This window comes from Rattus rattus, chromosome 5, assembly GCF_011064425.1.
Source record: "Rattus rattus isolate New Zealand chromosome 5, Rrattus_CSIRO_v1, whole genome shotgun sequence".
NCBI classification, from domain to species: Eukaryota; Metazoa; Chordata; class Mammalia; order Rodentia; family Muridae; genus Rattus; species Rattus rattus.
Window position 1 is genome coordinate 43,929,467 of NC_046158.1, and position 23,823 is coordinate 43,953,289.

Consider the following 23,823-nt stretch of genomic DNA (forward strand, 5'->3'; position numbering starts at 1 on the left):
TAACATCACCTGCCTGGTCTTTCTTTCCTTTCAAATGGAAAGAATCCTGATCCTTTTCAGACTTCAATTCTGGGTCAGCCCCTCTCTAAAGCTTTGTAATCCCACACTCTAATTCACACCCACCCATAAGGTTAGGAACCTCCCTTGGCTCTTACTCCAGGCAAATAGCATTTACAGCCTTCAAAAGCTTCTAGGAGAGGGACAAGGGTGTGGTAGTTAGGGAACTCATCACAGTCAGAAGCTCTTTGGAAAATAAGTCAAATACATTTAGAGAGTTGAACTAATGAGGGCATTCTAAATGGCCGCTGATCAAAATAGATGTGAATTTCTAGAGTTTTTGTTTTTCCTCATATGGAAGCACTGATCACCTTGGTAGAAGAAATGAGAGCTAACATAGATTTGGTGGTTAACATTATATTTCCTGCCCATGGTTTTGGACTTGATCAGTTCTTATCCCCCTCACTGCCAAAGTGAGTCAAGAGTGTTAGTACTTTAAATATTATCCTTAGCACTTTTTTTTTCAACTGTTGACAGCAATACCAAAGCAAAACAAAAATCCAGGTTAGAGAGAATGGGCAGACTTGCTAAGATTCAGAACATTTGCAGATATTCTGAAAGTAAGCTGGGTTGAGATGGGGATGGTATGGGGTAGAGAAGGAGTCTCGCTCTCAAGAATTTCCTGCACCTTTCTCCAAGTTCTAGGAGATTCACAAAAACCATCCAAGCAGAATCAGTAACTTCAAAACATGGCAAGACAGAGATTTGATGTCAGAAAAGAAGTCCGCTCTTTGGATTTGGGTACAGGCTCAGAGAGAGGAGTATCGAGTCTTAGTGATGAGGTGAGATGCTCTGCTTGGCAGGCCTCTCGTGACTAAACCAGGCAGCAGACTCAATGCAGGGTCTCAGTTTGCAGTGTGAACTTTGGGGAAGCAGAAGCATAAAGGCCAGGGGAGAACTGGGGTTTAGGCTTCATCACTGCTCATTTCAGGTACTACTTGTTTTTCTTTTTGCCTATGTCTGGGTTAAAGAAAGGATTTCAAAGTTGTAACACTGACATTTACTATATTTGACATACGAGGAAACATTTTAAACTCTGTATTTAGTGTTCTGGTTTGTTAAGTGAAGAGATTATATATTTTCTCAGAGATTTTTGAGAATTTAATGAGAGAAATGTGTATTGAAATTATAAAATATGGTATTTTCTATATTATACCTATTATTTGCATTTATTTTGTAGGCGGGAATTTCAAAATCTTCATTATCTTACTTGGAAACTCCTGGAGCGAAAACACCAATTGTGAGCCTGTTTCTTTTCCTAATGGGATTCTTTTAATTAATTTGTGATGGATCCTTCCAAAACGTCAGTCTCTTTTTTGGACATTTTGAACAAAAGTTTATTTAAAACATTATCCTTTTAAATATATTCTTTAAAATAACTGGTCATCTATGACTTAGAATAAGATAAAGTTGAGAGACTTTATTAGTTATTAATAGGTAGTTTTAGGAGGACTCTGATTTCCATTCTGAAGACACATTCTATTTTTAATTTTTAAGAGACTAGACTTGTTAAGAAAAGCATTACTCTGTGGGCCTTGACTCTTCTCACAGAATACAGGGTTCCCAAAAATACCACAGAAGGAGAAATTACAAGTCCTTCTCCATGATAAATATAAATTCAAAAACTATCAGTAAATTATTTTCAAATTGCATTCAAAATTATATCAAAAATCATTCATTATGACCAAATTGGCTTCATTCCACAGATGCAGACTGGTTCAATTTATGCAAATAAATAAATGTGGTTCATCATATAAATCAATTCAGACATAGATCACACGAAAGCTTCAATAAACAAAGAGATCTTGGACAATATCCCAAATCCCTTCATGGTAAAAGTAATGGAGGATTGGGATGGAGGGAGCATTCCTCCTCAGGATAAATAATATGCATTTTACAAACTGTTACCATCATACTAAAGGGAGGGGAATTTAGGTTTCTACTACTAGAATCAGGAAAACCATAAGTCCACTCTTTTTTATTTTCATACAATGCAGAGTTGGAAATGCTACCGTAAGCATTTTACTTATGACAGAAGAAAGAGATGCGAATAGGAAAAGAAGAGGTCAAAGAATCCAGACTTAACAGATGATTTTTGATTCAATAGCTAACTAATCTTAACAGACTCTACTACGAAACCCTCAAAGTTGATAAGCACTTCAAACAACATGTCAGACTACAAGATTAACACACAAAGATCACTAGCTGGAGAAATAACAAAGAGGTTAAGAACATAATGCTCTAGAAGAAGACCTGAATTTGGCTCACAGCACACACAGTGGGTGACTCCCTATCATCTGTAACTCCAGTTCCGATGAATCAGATGCTCGGTTCTGGCAACTGTTAATGGTTTTTGCATTCTCGCATGCATGCGAATGTACATGCAACCCAACGATTGAACAGTAAAATATATATTGTCAGTAGCTTTTTTATATACAAATGACAATAATGCTAAGAAAGAAATCAGAATGAACCATATTTATGATAGCCTAAGGATTAATTTTCAGCAAAGTCTGACATACTTCCCATCCCATTTTTGGGTATAAAGATATTATTTTATGAATCCAGTTATCAGCCCACTTACCAGAGCTCCGCTGCTGAGCAGGATCATGAGAACGATGAAGCTTTCAAACCAGCTGTGTTCAACTATCCTGTAGCACGTCTTCCTGATGGTCCACCAAACTTTCCCTTTCCCAGAGTCTACATTACCTTGGCAGCATGGAAATCTCCTCACACAACCTGGCAAGAAGGACATGTGTAGAAGATCTTGACACTGAGAGTAAAAGTTTAGAACACATCATTTAGGGACAACCTTCTCCCACATTACATAGTTTCTTTTTCCCAATGCCGCAAGACTTTCTTTCATTGTCTAATTTTGATGGCATTCTTTTAGTATCCATCCATTATTTCTAACACAGTATACTATCATGTGCAATTTTCTAATTTCTTGATTTCTTCCACACCATTTAAATTATTTAATGAGGAAACAAATAAATGGAATAAATGTAACACTGAGGCAAAATTAGTTTCAAAACTTTCTTCACTGACAGATAATATAATTGGACATAATTCTACTCCTGAATTTAAAATTTTTTTGAGGAACTGGAAGTGTGGTTCAGTTGGTACAGTGTTTGCAGAGCAAGTAGGAAGCTACATTTGGTCTCCAGAACTGCATACATGGGGGTGGTGAACCTGACATCCAAGCAAGAGAATCAGCAGGTCAATGAAATCCTTGGTAATATATGGAATCAGATGGAATAAACACAAACACAAGACAAAATATTTTGAGAAACAGTATTCTCAATAATGTTGGAAAAAGTAATGGGAAGTGTTAAAATTAAGAGAAAAAGGCAAATGTTATTTTGGAATCCAAATGGATATATTGCAATCTGCTTTAAGTTTGAAAGATTTGAATTGGACTCTAATATTTAAATCATTTGGCTATGAAAAACAGAGGGAAATTTTATTTAAAATGTTTATGCTTATTCATTCATTTTTACACCAAGTATTTTAGTGTGTCTTTCTACTTAGATTCATCTCCATAGAGAATTGGCTTTTGACTTTATCTAGGTTAAATAGGCACAGATATTAATGAAATAAGTGGATAAAGAAATTAAAATAACGCCTATGTAGAGGTCATTTTGGATGAGCAGAAATCCGCATAACCTGGTTTCTTATATTAAAAAGAGTTGGGAAGAGGTTTCTTGGAAGAGACAGAGCCTAAAATGAATCAATTTATTAGTAGCAAAAAGAGTTTTGTTTTGGAAAAAGCCTGAGTTTGGGAGGAGGTCCATTGCAAAAGAGCAACAAAGAAGGTCCTTTGTGGGAATTAAAACAGGTCAGAATTATGAAAGCGATGTTCTTAGAGGAGAGTGGGAGAGACATGATAAGACAACTTGCACAGATTAGGAAGCAATTTCATTTTACCTCAAAGAATTAGATCACATAGATCAAGACTGAGGAGTAAGTGATGTCTATAAGGAAGGGATTTTATAAGCAATTTCACTAGATATCCTCAGTAGTATATGGTGCTGGTATGTTCAAATCCACAGAATATATAAAATTCTAATGTGGTATACTCATCAAGGGGAAAGAGAAACAACGGCATCAGCAGACTCAGTACATTCGTCTTGTATCATCAGCAGGATTTAGCGACTGAGGGAAGGTCATAAACATATGAGCTGCCTTGAGAGGTGATGAGTTAGAGATTTTGATAAAACTTCTAAATGTCAATATATGATAAATGTTCACTGTCTGAATCTGAAGATCAGAGGGAAAATGTGAGGCAGAGGTTATTATGATAATTATACCAGAGTTCAGGACCAGTTCATGATGTCCCACAAAATATTGAAGAACAAATCACATTGGGAACCTTTTGTGACAATATCACTAGAGGACAGGATTAAGTGGTGTGCTGGAACCACACTGGTTCATAAAAACTCCCTGGGAAACTGTCAAAAACTTTAAAAATGTATGTTGTTAAATGTCACCATTATTAGAGATTAAGGTAACTAAATGTAGAATTCAGTACTTTCTACATAGTCAGTGGTAAGAATCTATCACTTCCTAATTATCATTCTCTATCATATTCTTGAGGCTGCACTTTGGCTTTTCTTTTGAATGGTGGACCATATCATGCTATTTGGCTTGTGTGTATCATACACTCAGCAAGGTTACAGCCACGGTGTGAACATGGCTGGCATACGCCTTTACGTAGTGAAAACCATTATAGGAAATTTGTGGGAACTTTACGTGTGTGTGCGTGCGTGTGCGTGCGTGCGCATGTGTGTGTGTAATAAAATGATGGAGGAAATGTTAATGATGTAGATAAACAGTAAGTCTATGCAGTATATACAGACAGCAGAAACCATTGAGAAATGCTTTTTCCTTACTTTATTATGTGGTTATTAAAAACTGCTCAATCATTAATGTAGGATGAAATAGTGTTTGCTTCAGTAACTAATATAAATGAAGACACTGGCTCATCCTCATGAATTGTATTTACTCATCAACTGCAATTATAGGCAGTTAGCAGAATTCAACAAGAGCATTCTGTAAGACACTGTTGCATATGTAGAGTCTGTGGCAAGGAAGTTACATATAATAATATATGTATTAATTACATACAATTGTTAATTTCATACACATTAGTATCAGAAATTCTTATACTAAAATCTGTGTGCAAACATAGATTTTTCTCTTGGACAAGTAGTTGCTGTGTATTGAACCGGGTACCTCTGGGACCAGTGGAAGGAGGAGACAGAGTGGGAATGGTATTCGGTGTTCATGGAAAGCCAAGTAAAGGAGCCGTGATGGATAGGCAAAGAGAAATGTGAACACGAGGGACCAGAAAGATCATCATTGCAAATTTTAAAAATCTCTTAAAATGGTGACATTGATGAAAAATAAACAACCAGGATTACTTTTAAGAAGAGAATTGTCGCAGGAGAAATTAACTTTTGCCAAGATTTTGCTATGTGAGATGCAATCTTGCTCATCTTAATATTGAAAAAAATACCACATTTTTTATGACTATGGAAAGGAAAACAAACTGCATTGTAATTAGGAAAGTAAGGAAAGTTTTGTCTGAGCGAACGCCTCATAACCATTGCCCCTGGGTGGATCATACCATGGGGGATTCCTCTCTTACCTGATGCAGGAGTGCTCAGTCACCTGCCTGCTGTTCATGCAAAAAGCCAATCCTCAGGGATTTCCAACCTAGCTGGTTAGCAAGGCTATCATACCTTCTCTGTAGAGTGACTATTAATTAAATGCAAACACAACAATATCTCTAAACAGTCTAATGAGTCCCGGTGGGCTGGGTCTTTGTCTTTTGGGTGGGATCATTAGTTTGCTTTTGTGATACATTACATAAAGTCTAGGCTAGGTTTCATCATGTTAGAGCAATGATCCCCAACAGAAAGGAAACCTATCCAAAAGACAGATCACCCCAGAACACTAAAGCATAATCAATTTAATCCATATAAAACTGATTGGGAAAATAAGCTTATTAATACTACAAGTGTTTACATGATATAAAACAAATGTTTTGTTCATAATATCCTTTCAAAATAAAGAAAAGACTGAATGGAATTGTTAATTCTTTTATTAAAGTGAGAATTGGTTATTAGTTATTTATAGGAAGAACTGATGAACTCAGAATATTTTAAAGAGAAGATAAACTGGCTCTGCCTACAAACTTAACTGAAAAGCCATGATTTAAACAACAACAAAAATGTTAGAGGTTCCTTTCTAACTCAGATTCTGGTGGCATAAATTTATTATCCAAATAATTCCTAAAAAGGTACAATACACAAATAAGTAGACCCATAATTATGTCATGCCCATAATTAATTGGTTTGTCATACTCATAATTAGTTCATTTCTGAGACATGAAGGACAATGCAGAACACACCATGCGACCTATGGAAGGGATGGGGATTTCTGAAATACAAAGCCACAATGAGAATTAAGGAAAGATGTGGCTGAGAGAGGAGAAAGTGAAGCAAAAGGAAGACAGACAGCAGTTGATAAAACTTGTCAGCAATGCAACAGCAAGAAACAGAAGAATCAAGGGCTTTATGGCAAAGGACAGTAAAAAAAATCACCTATATAAAGTACCACTCTCGTTTAACTTTATGTTCTTTTGATTTTTCTATTGACCTTCTTAATTGAGTATTCCCTGTGGGTCATGTGCTACTCTGAACTATCATCGGTTCTACCTTAGGTTTTGCAGATTCCTCTTGGATTTGTAAGAGTTGATTTCCAGTGGAAGTTGGCACGTTCTCTATTTTGCTTTCTGGGAACATATGCTTCTTAAATTTTCAGGTGGAATCAGTATGTTTCCTGTTTTTGAGTTCGTATTTTTCAAACCCTCTTATAACACCTCATTCCCAGTCATCAACAAGGCCTTTCAACTTACCATAAAAGTAGTAAGAATTTCAGTCCCACCATCCCCAACTCTAGTACATTAGGCTAAGGCCCTATTAACTCCCTCATCTGAATTTCCACAGGAAACCCCAAGAAATCATCAAGACTCTATCAAGATGCTCTCTTGAGAAGCTGTAAGACTTTGTAATTAGATTCTTGTTATCTCTGAGAGCTCTTACATTCATTTTCTGTCAGTCTTTTCAGTATACTGGTGCCTAGAGTTTCTTCAAATGTTAGATGTATTTCACCACAGAGAAGTGCTTCTGTTGACCCATCAAAAAATACTGATTCTTCATTTATTTGCATAGCCCATTTAATCTCATTCCAGTCTTGATCAAAGGCCTTCAGGAGCCATGTTATTTATGGGACAGGTCCCTAGCCCTTTCTTAATATTCACTTTTCCCTTTGGATTCATCTATATGATGATTAGTTATATAGAGGGCATTGTTGTACCCAACTCTATCATACTGCAGTGCTAAGAAGAAGCAGTGATGTACAGCAGACATTGACTAATTGTTTATTGATTGAATAAGTGGTTCAGAGGCTGAGCAAATTAGTTTCCCTGTTTATTACACTGAGCTTCAGACCAAATCAGGTCCTGGCAGCAGTGTAGAGCCTCTAGTGGAACACATTCCACGATATGACTTAGATATGTATATATCTTCTCTCAGTCAACTTTCACCGGTCCAAACCCAGTTACAGAGAAAATGTGGTTCCATTACATTATTTCTACAATGGGTCTGAATTTAGAAATTATTAATAGTTTCAGAGTAAGCACAAAAGTATTCTCCATGATGTTTTGTCTCCCAATTACTGGGATTGAAGGCATCTTCCACCTGTCTGACAGAATGAATGGATTAAGTAATATTCACCTATCCTTTCTTAAGAGAATTCCATGGCTCTAATTCCTATAAGCGCAAAATATATAGACAAATTGTAATGTTCCTTTGCTTCTCATATAAAAGAAATTTGATGTATATCTAAAGAAAATCAAAATATCATTGTAGTCTAGATATCTTTATTTTCCAGCCATTTTGCTAATGTCAGAGTATCTCAGGAGCCTTCTTAAAAAAGATTGTAGCGCCTGAAAGCAAGTCAGTGATTCATAAAAGGAACATTGGTGTAGGTAATCCAAAGAGTAGACTGAGTCAGAAGCATGGGTATTGGCATAGTTTCCATGAAGGATTGTTAAAATACTTGAAATCATTTAGAAAAGTGAAAGAAAAACAACCAAGACAACAATCATGCTAACTAATCCATAAGCATGATGTCATTTTAGAACTTCACAATTTACATGAAAGGCACGTTAATGCTACTTTGTTTTACATTAAAAATTTCAGGTTTTAAACACATGCTCCCTCAGCCTGGCATGGCTGTACTTTGTGAGGCCCTACCAGCAACTGATGGAGACAGAGGCAGATACGCCCGACCAGTGGACTGAAGTAGGGCACCCCTATGGTTGAATTAGGAGAAGGATTGAAGAAGGCGAAAGGGAGGGAGACCACATAGGAAGACCAGCAGTGTCAACTAACTCAGACCCCAGGGAACTCCCAGAAACTGAGCCACCAACCAGGAGCATACACCTGCTGGTTCAAGATCCCTGGCACAAATACAGCAGAGGTTTGCCTGGTTTGACCTCAGTGAGAGAAGATGTTCTTAATCCTTGAGAGACTTGAGGCCCCAGGGAGGGGGGAGGCCTGGAGTGTGGAGGAGCACCATCTTGGAGGCAATGGGGAGGAGGAGTGGCATGAGGAAGTATGGGAGGGGAAACCAACGGGAGTAGGCAACAATTGGAGTGTAAATAAATAAAATAATTTAAATTAAAAAAAATTGCTACCTCTTAGCGGCAGCAATTAAGGACTAGTTGATTCAAACTCATATCTACCAGAATCAAAGTGTGCACCTTATATTATTAGACCACACTGTTGCCTGGCCCACAGTGTTTGGTTTTCCTCCGGTGGTATAAGACTTACTTAGATAGCGTCACATACTTTCCTAAAACACTATTCAATTTTTTTTTTGTTTTAATTTGAGTGCAATCTCTAGCAAATTCCAAGAATACTATTGAAGCTTAGGGGAGCAGACAGTGCAAAAAAGGCTTCTTGTTATAAGTAAATGGTCAATTGTAATCAAATTATATTGTATGAAAAAAATTTCAGTAAAAGAAAAACAGGAAAAAGAGTAAACAGACAGCCTAAAATGTAGCAGGATTTCCATATAAACGTAAGAAATTTCTGGTTCTGATTCTATTGCTCTAGAAATCCCCAAAGTTTAGCATGCCTTAGAATCCCCCTCAGATTTGGGAACTACATCTGGGTTTCTATGAACTAGAGATGGAAATAGGTTAAGGCTTCAAAGTAATTTACTGGTAGGAACATGATGTTATAAAATGAGTTAAAAACTGGAAGAAGATATAGATATCTAAGGAAGGAACCAACAACTTTCACACATGCATCTATTATATTTTAAAACTTTATTAGTAAAAATATTTCAAGGAAATAACGGCATAAACCATCAAAATTAAACAGACTCAAAATCTGTCCAACTCATGTTCCGTACCGTTAGAATGGGTGCTCAGAGAGGAGGCTATGGAGCCTCTCTTCACATTTATACTTCCACTATTGAATATATTTTATGTCTTATTCACCATCAAACCAAAAGAAAATCATGGCAGAATTCCAACTAGGAAAACTTCTGGTTTTGCATCCTCTTTCCTGTGTTCGTTACCTGCATCCAACCCTTCTCGTCACTTTACACTTAGTTCTTCTTGTCCTCTGTATTCATGCTATATTGTCTCCACAAACTCATCTCTTTACATGCATCCATACATCATTGGCTAGAGTTTGTATATGCTAGAGAATGAGCAGTTGTTTTCTTTTCATTCTTCAATTGGATAATTTAATATTGCATTTTCTGCAAATTTTAAACTTTATTTTAAAATTTTTCTTTAGAGTTAAGTAGTATTCACACACACACATATATACATATATAAATGTATATATATGTATATATACTTGATATCTTTTAAGCAATATCTGATATGACCAGAAGACTCTCGTTAAGCAGATTTATTTTTCAAAATTGAGGCCAAGAATACATATATTGATATGTATTGTTATCCCTGATATTACCAGAGATAATAGTAAAAAATGCTCATTCAAGCCATAGTCTTGGTTCAAACATCTCTGACTTTAAGCGTGCTATTTTAGTATGGCATTACTTATGGGATGCACATAACATGGTCATTGAAAGAAATAAGAAAAGACTTTACAACTCTTAAAGAAGTAGAAGAGTATCAGAAACATGCTCTGTGTCCTATGAATGTAGGGCAGGGATGAATTTTGAGACACAGCAGTCAACCATATCAAAGTATTTACCAAGTCTTAATGAATCATTCTAATATTTAAAAGAAAGAAAAGATCCTAGTAAGATCTACCCATTATATTGTATCCTAGGGTCTTGGCTAGCTTTTATGACCTTGACACAAGCTAGAGTCGTCGAGAACATCAACTGAGAAAAATGCCTCTCCAAGACCAAGCTGTAGGTGTGCTTGTGGAGCATTTCCTTAGTGATTGATGTGAGACGGCCCAGCCCACTGTGGGTGGTGCCTTTCCTGGCTGGTAGCCCTAGGTTCTACAAGAAAAGAAGCTGATCAAGTCATGGGGAACGAGCCACTGAGCAGCACTCCTCCATGGCCTCTGCATCAGCTCCTGGCCACTGACCTCTCTGTTCTCACCCTGACTTCTCCCGTTGGTGGAGTATGCTATGGAATTTTAAGCTGAACTATTCCCTCCCTTGGTTTAGGTTTGCTGTTTGTGTTTCAACACAGCAACAGAAACCTAGCACACCTAGTAATACGAGTTAAGGCTCCAAAGTGAGCAGTATCAAGATCCTATACGGGTAAAGAGTTCTACAGTAAGATACACTGACATTGGAAGTTATTGTTAACAGATGTCAGACATATGGAGGCACTTAGATAGAGAGCCAGGCTCGGAAGAGCGGGAAATTCCCTGTGAAAAAATAGTTCCCGGATAACACGTACTAAGACAAAACTGAAAACACTAGTGAATGGGAGCGCTTCAGGTTGGTCCTTACCATCTGTAAAGCAGGCTTCAGGCTCATCTGCGTTTACGGGCTCTGCTTCAGCCTCCTCTTCTCCTGGCAGAGGGTTGTCAACGGTGCTGCACTCAGAAGAGCTTGATCGGTTCCGTCTCTAAAAAGAAATTCACCACCACCACCACACAGGCTATTTAGTGAATGCTAGGATGACATTCAAACTTCATTTAGAGACCAGTCATGCAAAATGTCATGAGAGATGTTTAACAGTACGATGGCCATAAAAACATAGAAACACATGTTGAGGTCAAGTTGCCCTACGGTCCATCTATAATTGACCTTTCTATCTACACATCCTGCAAAAAAATAATTTATTTCATAATGCTACCAATTAAACATTCGGACAAAGCTTCCAAGAGGAAGCATTTTATGTTAACTATAATTTGGGAAATTATTGGCTGCACTTATTGTTATCTCATGTTTAACACTGACTTATGAGCAGTCATTCTTTGGGGATAACTGACCTCTGGGGAACACTAATATGTCAAGTTGCCAATGCTGCATGACTAAAAACAGAGCTGATAGTTACCGGAAAAAGATTTTAAGTAGCTGGGAGCTAAAACAAAACACAATGACATCCAAATAGGTTCCATTTACTTCAGACCAGAATAGATAGCAGGATGCTATAGATAGAAAGTCTTTAACCAAGACGAAGATTAAACACGAACTTGTATTGCCCTCCAAATGTTAAAGGCCATACCAACATCGCCCTTTTTAATCTCAAACTTTACTGCAGAAAAGAGATCATAAAGTATTATTTTCAAGGAAAAAAAAAGGATGGCTACGTAAGGAGCGTCACATGCAAGTGCTGAAACAAAACTTCAATGGAATTAAACATGGCAGGTTCACACGTGAGAGCAACAAACTCGTCATTATGATCATTCTGCAGATCATAATGCAGACGAGTTCCCCTCGCGAACTTTATGATCAAGTGGTACGTCTGCATGTGTACACACATACACAGACGATTTCAGATACAGTACGTACAGTCACTGTAGCAGGACTCAGCCAAACACCTAATATTGGTTTGTAGAGCGTAGAGCATCTCACCAATCGGAGAGTTCATTCCTCATCCTCATTTGCTAAGTGACCCGTGACTATGGAAACCTGCTGCTTGTCATGACAGTGTCTCACTTACTAAGATTATAGCTTAGGTTTGGGAGAAAACTTTCAGCAAGTGCAGGTGCTAAGATAAGAAAAATACTCATTTGCAATTATTCTTTTGACAATAAATTTGTATGACTAGCACAGGCTTAATCTAAAGTACTAGCTTTTAAGTTGGATTTTGCCATTCTTTTTGCGAGTCCTAAATTGAGTACGCAGGGTTGTCCTGTTCACACATCGCCCACCAGTCAGGGCAGCAGTGGAATGTCATACAGAGTGAATATTGGTTAAGTCCTTTTTAGAACCCGAGGGAAGAATTAGAGACACCTTATTTAATGAATTGCTCAGTAGATGTGTTATTCTAACCAGGTAAAGGCTTTGGTTATTAATATCAGTTTTAAAGGGCATCAGTACAAAATTTCATTTAAAGGTTGGTTGTAAAGAGTGATTAAATTAATCTAAAATACCTTAAAGAAAGAGAAATATTAATTAATTAGTGAAAGCATATTTAGTAGCATTATATTGGGCTTGCTGAGGTGTAGGGAGAGGGGAAAACAAGACTAGGTTAGAGTGTATAAAATTAATTTCAACAGCTTCAATAAAAAGATCATTAATACTTATCCCACATTACGTTGAACATCTTGGAAGAGGCAAGGCTTCAAAATGAACACTAGTATGTAAATAGTACTTCTCAGAAGACACTTAAAATGACTAATAGTTTATCTCATGGTAATTCTACAAAACAAAATTGTTGCACTATGTATAAAATATTACAATTATCTGATGCTCTTAGTTTTTACTTCAAAGCTGCAGTGAACTGTCACCAAGGAACCAAAGACTAGACCGTTAATTCTATGGAGAGGACGTCAACCTCTGTGATAGAAATCCACGGCCTGCATTTGGACACCAAAGAGTGGGAAGAGTTATTGATAAGAATATAAAACACTTCCCTGTACTGTGTCAAAATATTAACAATAGTGTAGTCAGAACTGTTTCCCTTCAACTGGTGGCAACTTTTAATTAAAACTATTCTCAATTGGATTTTGGCAGAATTTTGATGGCCTAGTGGCAGCATAATTACCATCACAGCCCTGAGGTTACTAACTGTATTATATGAAAAAAATAATTTCAATAAAATAGCATTAATATATATCCCAAGTTGCATTATTAGCAAGTAAAACATATAAGAGTTTACACAGTGTTTCTTTCTATTGAAACCTCTTTTTAGAGATACTGATTTTCTGTCAATTAAATTTAGAGGTTGACTCAGAAGCAATCGCTAAACAGTGTTATTGTTCACTGTAATAAAAATTATGGTCTCTGCATGAATTATAATTAATTTGGGTAACAAATCAAATTATTGTGGTCAATATTTAACTTCACATGGTAACTGATTATGTACTTCATATAAAATACATATATGTGTAATGTGTGTGGTCTAGAACTAGAGGGTTTTCTAATCTATTCAGCTTTTGTAAAGTTTAACACTTCACAGAGTCATACAAAAATACACCTTAGTGCAAAACATGATGGCTAGAACAAAAGTCTTATCTTGAAGGAATATTCACTTAATGAGTACAGCAAACACCTCTAACCTTAAACACTTAAATTATTTAGATCATCCCAACCTTGCCTTATTTTCCATAATCTTATTATTAAATTTTATAGTATTTATCACTTTTTAGAGTTTTCCTTGTAGTTAGATATGAAGAATGAATGGAATAATGTTAGTGATTTAATATTAAGATATTTCATTTTACTTTATTATCGTGCGAATGGTATACTTCCTCAATCATTTATTTGCTGGCAGTCAAAGATACTTTTAATTCATAAGTGGAGAGAACAAGATATCTCCTTGCTAACACTGAGACAAGAGGTGTGCAGGAGTCTGCCTTCCTTTCCTTGAACTATGACTTTGGCTGTAAGTATATTTCAATCCAATTTCTTTTATTTTCATGGAAATAATGCAGAGTAAAGTAGTAAAGTTCAGAAGAAAGGATCAAAGGACATACATCATTTTTCATCTTTTAAGGCCTCTCATGGCTGTCATTCCTCAGGTTACTGCAGCCCTTAAGCCTGGGGATGAGCTGCGAAGTATCACCTGTGCTATCATCGTGACTGAAATAATTTCTCTGTCTCCCTCAGAGTTCAGAACTGTGAGTCATCCGATAACCAAAGAAATTCTCAATATTATGTTTTTTTTTCCAAAAGTTGCTGCCATCAGTTAAAAAATACTGTAGACACTCCCAAACAGTAGGAAAGTCAACAGAATCATCCTCCTGTCTACATGTTCATGTCCTTTGCACTAGCTCAGAACACCTTCAATTTATTGAATTGCAGTAAAATGTTTCTTTACCTTTTAATTATGAGCAACTAAAACTCCTGCTTGTTTACTAATATGGGGTACAGATGCGTTTTTATTTTATTTCCTTTCTAATTTTCCTCATTTTTATTATCAGAGGACTGGTTAGCATACCAGGAACAGCCTGTACTGAGTGTTAATGCTTAGCGGTAATAACTCACACAGTCAACATAGTATGTAGTCTCAGATGCTGAAAATAATGAGGCAAGCTTAGCCATTGACAAGAAAATGTAAAATACAGCAATGACTTTAGGGAATTCTTCATTTCCTAAGCATCCTCTATCAAAGACACTCCATACACCCGATATGGTCACGTGGTAAGACCTTGGCTGAAAGCATGAACAGACAAAGGTAACATTTAGAAATGTAATGAGTTTGAAGGCAGAATTTTTGTTGTTGTTTGTTAATATCCATTCTAACTAAAACAGAAGGGGCATTCCCTAATAAGGTTTTTCAAAGTTTCTGTGTGCTATCATAAAATGACCAGGGTAGTGATTGATAGGAAATACTCCAAAAATTTAGTAAACGTTATCACAACCAAAACCTGCTGAAAAGTTCCAAGTCGGTTAACAAGGATTTAATCACTGCAAACAGGAAGACAGCACGTGTGTCCAAGTGTAGATTCAAAGCCCCAAGTTTCCTCACATCATTCATAGATTCAAAACAAATGAGAAAGAAAAAAACTAATTTGTGTATGTTTGTAATGTCATTGCCCCCTAAGTCAAGATCAGGAGGGGGAAATTCCAAAGACTTGAATAATTATCAGTTTTCTCAACACGTGAAGTTATAATATTGAATGCTCAATGCACAATACAAAATTTTCATGTGTGGAAAATGTCTTCTAACCTTTGTACAGGCAGCTTCTATCAAAGTACCACATTCTAGATCACTCTTTACAACCGAGAGGCTCAGTTTATACTTTGTCAGAATTTGAAACCTTGCTGTGTGTCTATGTTTGAGGATGTTGGCACAGTGCTTACAGAAGCCAGAGGAGGGCAGTGAATCCTTCAAGCAGGAGTTACCGGCAGTGGTGGGAAACCTGACATGTGTTGAGGAACTGAATAGAGAGCCAGCACTCTTAAACCCTGAGCTCCTCTCCGGGCCCAGGAATATCATTTCTTGATATGTACTGTGTCTTTCCTAACACTATTTTGGCAAGAAACTTATGATTCACAATATAACCATACATGTATATATCACATATAGTTATGTGCATATATTATGTACACATAAATGCATGCAACTACATATAAGCATATATATATATATAAAGTTCTGTAATATTGTATGATCTAATGTATTTATATAAGGGATATTGATATAGGTTTATTTTGATTCATGATTCACTTGAAGGCTACTTATTACATTGTGAAAAATCATTGAGTTCAAACTACTAGCAACTAAAAACGGAAAGTTCTTTTTTCAAATTGTTAACAATAGCTTCCTGTGCACAGAGAACACTGAAACACCAGGGTTTTTTTTTTTTTTTTTGTTTTTGTTGTTGTTTTTCTTTTTCCTTCCTGTCGTTGTCCATGGGGCATGACCATTTCAGCACAACACTTTGCTTTCCTCATTGCACAATGGACAACAAATAGTACAAACATTTCAACAGTGACAGAGAAAGTCAAACTATGAACTGGATTATAAAATAAGGCAAGAGTCTTAGGATGGGTTCCTCACTCAGTCCTTCAAAGATTATACTACAATTAATGGACATTACTTGATATCAGAGAAAGAGTTTTAGTCCATGTTTTTACAAGTGTTAGGTAAAGCAGCCTACATTCTTGTTCATAATGTTAGCACAAGTGTCTTCAGCGTCATGAAATAAAGCTAAGTGGGTCACTTATTGTCACTGCACACTAGAAGGATAGGGAATTCTGTGTAGAATAGAAACCATGAGAGATCTCACTTCTGGGATTAAATGAAACATTTCAAATACATTTCTCATTGGTAGGCATAGCTTATTAACATTAACTTGATGACATTTAATATGAACACACATGTCTGAGCTTTTGAATTGCTTATAAAAATAAAGTGCTATCGTTGCTAAGTCATTTCGAAATTATTCAAAATCTAGACTTGGAAGTTGGGTACATTGGCTCTGCTCCTATTTTTCCTAGGTATGTATGAAAGTAGCCAATGGTGAGTCTTAATTTTCTTCTCTGTGAAATCGAAGTTAGAAATGGGATGATCCTCTCCCACTATGATTTTAACATTTATATCTAAAATATTCCTCCCACTAAATTTAGGCTGGATTAAATTGTTAAAACAAAAGGTGGTTTTTATTTGAAATATGATTTCGAAGTATTTTCTACTGTATCTCACTTTTATAATCCATTCGGTAACATTCTATAGGTCATGCATTTGAAATCAGTTCAGAACATGAAAGCTATACGAAGAGAGTAATCAAGAAAATCACAAAAAATGATGGACTAACCCCAGTGACATGCTGTGAAGTCGATTCATTAATGGAACAATTGTATTTTTTTCTACTTTCTTGCAAATGGATCAGGCAGAGAGATTTTGTAGTTGAACAGCATGCAAGACACCGAAGGAAAAAAAATCATATATGTATGATATTTTAGGTAACCTGTGTAAAAGTGGTCACATGTGTCTCTGAGTAGTTACAGCACAGAGCTGTATCCTGGGGGCGTTCCACTGTGTTTACCCCTGCAGAGGTGACAAGGTTAGGTTCTGAAGCTGAGAAAGTCAGTCAACTGAGACTCAGAGTCTGCAAGGTCTTCTACCTGCAAATAGGAACTAAGTATCTGTCTGAAATACATGCTATGTATTTAATATTAGCTAATATATATAGAACACATTAAAAATAAAATGTCATTCACGTAGACTTAAAAATAATTATCTAGTTTTATAATATCATTTTTCTGCAAGTAAACATATACACTGTAATGTACTAAGCAATTTTAATATTTATCCTACAATACAATCAATATTTAAAAATATGTTATAAAGCAGTGTGGGCTGGGCGAGAGCAATAGTATATAAGTTGAGAGAAATATTCATAAGTATTTCTCAATTTTCATTCAGTTGTCATGTTTAATTAAATTCAAGAGTTTAAACATCACAGCAGGAAAGCAACACTTCCAAATTTTTCAAAGCATAAAGAATGCAGAATTATTATTTAGATATTCCAGACCAATGTTTCATTGCCCAATAAAAATAGAAAGGGTTTTCTAAGATTTTGGATCCAGTCTAAGCAACAGAAATGCTCCACGTAGAATTCTCAGAGGAGTGAATGATTTTAGGGAACTTATGCATGGAAAGCAGGTTCAAAGAGCTGCTTCCCCAAATATAAATGAACAAAGAATGAAACTTGGACGGTCAAGAGCATTTCTGGTGGAGATGATACTTTATAAAATTCAGTACTAAGTGAAAATATAAACTGCCCTATAATGACAGGATAAGGGGAAAAAACAAAGACTTTGAAACAGACTTAACCACAAAGAAAAAATTAAAGTAAATGGATGTAAAATAACTCTGATGATTGTACCCATTCAAGTAACACTTTATCGAACCAGTAAAATGAATGAATTTCTTATCAGCCCTTCTTCAGAGGTGATGGCTTTCAGACTTATATACTGAGTAGGAAACAAGCGGAGGGACGAATGAGTGAAATTGGGTAAGAGATATGGAGCCTTGGTGGTTTGCCTGCGATTTCCTTCTGTGGCACACACAGCCAGGAAATTTACCTCTGTGTGTCAGAGTTCGACTCACGGTCTACCTCTTTCGGCCTTACGGTAGGCATTACTAATTTTGGAGGCCTCCAGTGGGACACGTTAGAATCCTGCTCCAGAATGTGCTTACCTTGCCTGGGTTGCAATGGTTTGCATATTTACCTAACTTGTAAACTGTCAGGTTAAAAGTATTTCACTATTTTCATCAATTACTACTTCATATTTACCTTTAAAGTACATGAACATCTAGTGTCACCTAGGAAATCAAATATTTAAAAAGATCAAAATAGTGAAGGAGTATAATTTATGAAAGGAAACAATATACCTGTCTTAATGCTGGGCACATATAAAAAAGACGAATCTATGCTCTCTGTTGTACAGGGGTGGAAGAAATGGATGAAATGATTATAGTTAGTTGCATAATGTTTAGGCAATTAAAATGAATACAGTACTTGTAGAGTAAAGGTTACCCCCAGCGCATTTTCTTTTTCCTTTATGCTATACTGAAATATGTGAAACTGAATACCGTGATAGAAAAACTGTTGAATATTTGCAATTCCTATCTTTCAACGTCCTATCTTCTCATTTCATGTATCATTCTAATTCAGAAAGATAAATTTAACTCTTATTGTCTTAGTAAACTCATATTTTTGTGTAATAAAACATGAAAATGGAAATACTTGCTCTCCAGTTGTATCCACTTTCTGTCTGTTAGAGGAAAATGCTACTTTGCCAAATTTGTTTTATGCTTTGTTGTAATAATGCAAATCTTCATGAAGACATGAAAAAGGTGTGGAGCCGATGTCCCGGACCTCAGGGGTGCCCCTGAGTTACATGCCTATCTCACTGGCATCCCAAAAATATTGGGATAAGAAGCCCAGGGTTACGCCAACAGTGCTCAGTGTACCAGGTAAGGACCACAAAGGGCCGACTTTGGTCGAAAGGAGTTTGCCATAGTTACTAATAATTTACAGGCAAGTTATTAAAACAGATGATTGGCCTTTATTCAAATGTATAATCTTAGTGTACATTATGTTATTAGTAGTGTACACTGACAATTTAAATGAATGGAAAAGAAACAGTTACGTTATCTTGAGAAAAATGTATCTAACAATTAAATATCAGTTCAACAAATCCAGAAATAAGGCTGTTACAAACAAACAAGTTTTAGCCTGTGAAATATAATGTTTAAGAATGATTTTGGAGGTGCAGTCTAAGCTAGTAAATCAGATTTTAGGATTCACTTGAAATTAGAGTTCCCTGTTAGACTCCCAGTGAACCACAAATGCCAAATCTCATTGAAACAGAATATTTGATCCTAAATATCACTGTTGCAGAGGATTGGCATAAGGCCATTTTCATTTCTACTTACTGTCTTGCCTTTCTATACATATAGGACTGTGGTATAGATTTGGCACCCAAACTGAAAAACTTCCAGAAACATTTACAACAAGCATACTTTATTAGTCTTTTAGTGTCTCAGTTATCAGTACGTATAGACATCATCTACTGCCTATGGTGAAGAGGAATGTGCACCAGATGAACCAGATTGATTAGTATATGCATTTTCTTTCCCTCTGCCTCTGCCTCTGCCCCTCCTCTCTCCATCTACCTTTCAGGTTTATAGGAGATCACATGACTCTTTTTTATGGGTGCTGGAGTAGTATAGATGTTGTGGAACGATGTTCAGATCCCCCTTTTTGGAGAGCCGTGCACAATGATCCTGCTGTAAAAGGATGAATTCCTCTGTATGAATGGCTGTTCAGAAGTGAACTGCTTTGTTCAGTGTTATGTCCCCTCTCCTGGAAGGCAGAGTGGGGTCTGTATGCTGTTAAGAGTCAGGAACTGGCCAGACCTCCTTGCTTTAAGTTAAGACTACTCCAACAACTATATTAGCACCAGGGATTCTGTAGGAGCAGGCAAGATAGTGTTGCAAATGCGGCATCTTAACATGCCCTCTAATACTGTGGTATTTCTCACGTCTTGTAGCTGTTAGGTATTTCCAGAGAACATTCTCCATCAGATCATTCCTAGCTGTCTCTGTATGAATGTCTCCAATGATTTACACAAATAACCTGTATTTCCTTAGCTTCACTTGGATGTCTGGATGTCCCAAAGTATAGTCAATTAATTGCCTAATTCCTAAAATTTATCTGCTTTTTGTATATTTTAATTATACATCTATCTTTCTGAGTCTAATACATTTACATGAAATGTATCTGCCCCTCTCCTGAAAAAAATAAAACCATGTTTAGTAACCTGGCACCTTTGAATGTGTCTTTATCTAGAATCATCTTTGACAACTGGTTAAGATGAGGTTAAAACTGTGGGTTAATGAATCCCCCTGGATGTTAGTAAGCAAGTTCAATTGGCTTTGCTTGACTTTCCTGTCTTGTAAATTTCTTTGACAACCAGGTTTTTAGGCTTCCTTTAGAGAGTAATTGTGTTCCCAGCAATTGAAACGTCATAACTTTCCTTCTCTTCAAGAGAAAACATGGGTCATTGAGTTAATTTTCTTTTCCATCTGAGGCTAAACTCAGAGACATGCTACTAATGTTCCATTTATTGAGTTGGGTTTTCTGCAAGCAGATATTTGTAAAATTTTTCATATGAAAGATTTTAAAATATAGAAAGGAGTTTCTCCCTGAATTAGTTACCAGGTAGGATTTTTTTACTTAGTGATATACATTCATAATATTTATTTAATCATTTATTCACTCAATAAATGATTATCATCACACACACACACACACATATGACTGAATTGCCCATTATTATGTCATGTAACCTTTCTGATATATTGACTATAAATTCATGGATGGCAAGTTTTAATAAGTTTAAACAGATCAATGATACTTGATAAATGTAACCAACAATTTCTAGTATGAATATAATTAGAAAATTATAAAAATATCATAGAGAATCATTTCTAAGTAATAATTAATGATGCATTAAGGTTATTATATTTGACAGAAATTAAATATAGCTCAGTGCAGACATTGTTTTGCTTAGACATACATAGACTGAGGTGAGAAAACACAAATGTGTTTTTAGAGTTTCTATCCTGAGCTCATAATACCATTTAATGTACCCCAAAGTTGCCCATAAAATTAAAATTAAATCTAAATAATAAATTGAGAGGGGAATGAAATCATGTAGGCCTAAAAATTAGATGATTTTCTGTCAATTGGAGCAGAGATTGGGAAGGACTCAACAAGTTAGGTGTTTGGAGAACTTTGCATACAATCTCCTAAGGTGTGATTTAGGTACTAATGACTTTAGAGAAGGATATCCAATTCAAATTTTAAAAGATTTATTCAAGATTTGTCCACAGAAGAAAATCGCAAGCAAGGTAGGAAGTGTTCGTGGCATAGAAGGAAAGTTACTGATGTTAGTGACGGATATGCAGGAAGGCAGGAGGAAGCACCAGTGGTCAAATGGGTTGGGGTCTCTAGTGTGAAGCTTTACATGGAGTGCACACTTCCAGAGACGCTGGAAGCCATGCGTGACTCTGTCTTGGGAAGCACTTGATTAGGAATGAAATGAAGTGAAATTAGCTTTAATGCATGGTGCAGATGAAAAATGGGGGTGGAAGGACTAGTTGGAATTGGCAGGGAGTGACTGCAAAGGTCAGGATGGTGGAGATGACAAGGGAACTTAACAGGAGGGAGACGAAGTCTGTCTAATTGCAGCACTGGCGACAAGAAAGAGAAGGAGTGTGGGAAAATCCTATTGTCTATGCGGGGTTACACAAATTATTAGGAACCAGCAAGAAAACCTTATCTGAACAGTCAGCAAGGTGTCTGAAATGAAACCCACAATCTCTCCCTTCTGAGATACCAGCCCTCTCAAATGTTGGTTCATCTCCAGGTTACTAGGGCAACAATACAAGCAGAGTGACCTTACCTCTTTGCTGTAGTCACTGTCTGAGTCACTGCTAAGCTCTTCTGTGTTCATAATCTCCAAATCAGACTCCCCAGGTGCAATTGGCACTGTCACCGTGAGGCTGGGATTATGGATAAAGGACTGGTAATCATTTTCATCCATAAAGCTTTTGTCTAGACTGCTGCCATAACCACTGATCCTATCCTTTTCTTTGAGAAAATTGTGATCCTTGCTCATCTCCGCAAGGGTACGGTTTGAGATATAGTTTTCTTTCTTCTTGTTGGGATCCACTGTTCGTTTTGTGTCCTTGGAGCCCTTTGGCTTTTTGGAAAATGATTTTAGAATGAATTCACGCAGGGTCTGTTTCACGTAATTGATTCCCCTCTTAATTCTGGCCACTGCGATCTGGAGGTTGTTTGCATCGGTGTCTTCCTCAATTGCTGTAAGATTGTCAGAACTAAAGGAACTCAGCAAAAGCGCCAGAAACAGGTTCAGGACCTACATCAGGGTGGGTGGGAGGGGGGAGAACGGGGACATGGAGAATACAAAGAAACGTATTTTTCAGACTTATAGGTCAAGATACAAACCCACAAAGACAAAAAGACAAAAAGCTCTTTTTCTTGAACTGGTAAAAACAGATCAGAGTGGTCTCAATACTCTCCCCACTTATAGACATGAAGACTTGGGCAGCAGAGGGCAAGCAATACTCATGAGGAGTTGCCCTGCGGATCAGAGAATCGTCCCACACCACTGTCATCACGCCATTGGTCACTCTATTGTTGCTCTCTAAAGTGAGCCAGTCAAATTCCCTTTACAGGCTCTTAAAAGGTTATTTTAACTCAACCATACTTACTGCCTTACTTTCATGGAAAACAAAGAGTACAAGAAAATTATACTATTGTCATTGTGCTGACCATTCCAGTCATGGTTGAAGCACATTGAACACAAGTTGTGCAAGACAATAAAATGGATTAGTTGCCTTTATTGTATATCATTAAGTCCTGGAAAGAAGTGGTCAAGGATGTCAGGGAAATTTGTATCCTTGAAGCAAGGTCATATATATATATATATATATATATATATATATATATATATGATATGAAAAGTGAAAACAAAGTCAATTTCATATAACTTCTTCTAACACATTAGAAAGGAAAGTAAGTGCTTATGAAAACAATTGATTTATGAAGTCCAATTTGAAGAGAACAGTTTTCATCATTGTCTTACCACAAAGTAGAATGGACTAAAATCTTCTAAAGCTTGTGGTTTTACTGATTTCAATAACTGGAAATAAACTGACATAAGGAGTAAACATGAGTTTTCTTTCTCGAGTGTGTGTGTGTATGTGTGTGTGTGCGTTCCTGTGTTTGTGTCTGTGTATGAATGCAGAGAGCAGAGATGGTATGCTGTTCTCCTCTAGCACTTTCATATTTGATCTATTGGTCAGCATCTCTCACCAACTCTGAATTGGTGACAGATTGACAGCCAGCAAGCCAAAATGACCCTCCTATCTCTACCTCTAATACCAGACTTGCAGGCACATATGTCTCTGCTTTTAAAATGGCTCTGGGAACTGAAATAGGGTTCTTTCCTTACACTGACTGCTTTCTTATCCACTTTCCGTATCTCTAGCCCCATGAGAAAATTTGAAAACATTAGATCAGTAAACTATAA

At 36.6% G+C, this 23,823-nt stretch overlaps 1 protein-coding gene across 1 annotated transcript in view; it reads right to left on the reverse strand.

Moving 5' to 3' along the window:
- Scn9a (sodium voltage-gated channel alpha subunit 9) overlaps positions 1–23,823 on the reverse strand; it is an 80,721-nt gene that overhangs the window by 20,270 nt on the left and 36,628 nt on the right. The window contains 3 exon segments of the mRNA XM_032903419.1: positions 2,642–2,796; positions 11,083–11,200; positions 22,171–22,647. Coding sequence (XP_032759310.1) covers positions 2,642–2,796; positions 11,083–11,200; positions 22,171–22,647 — 750 coding nt within the window.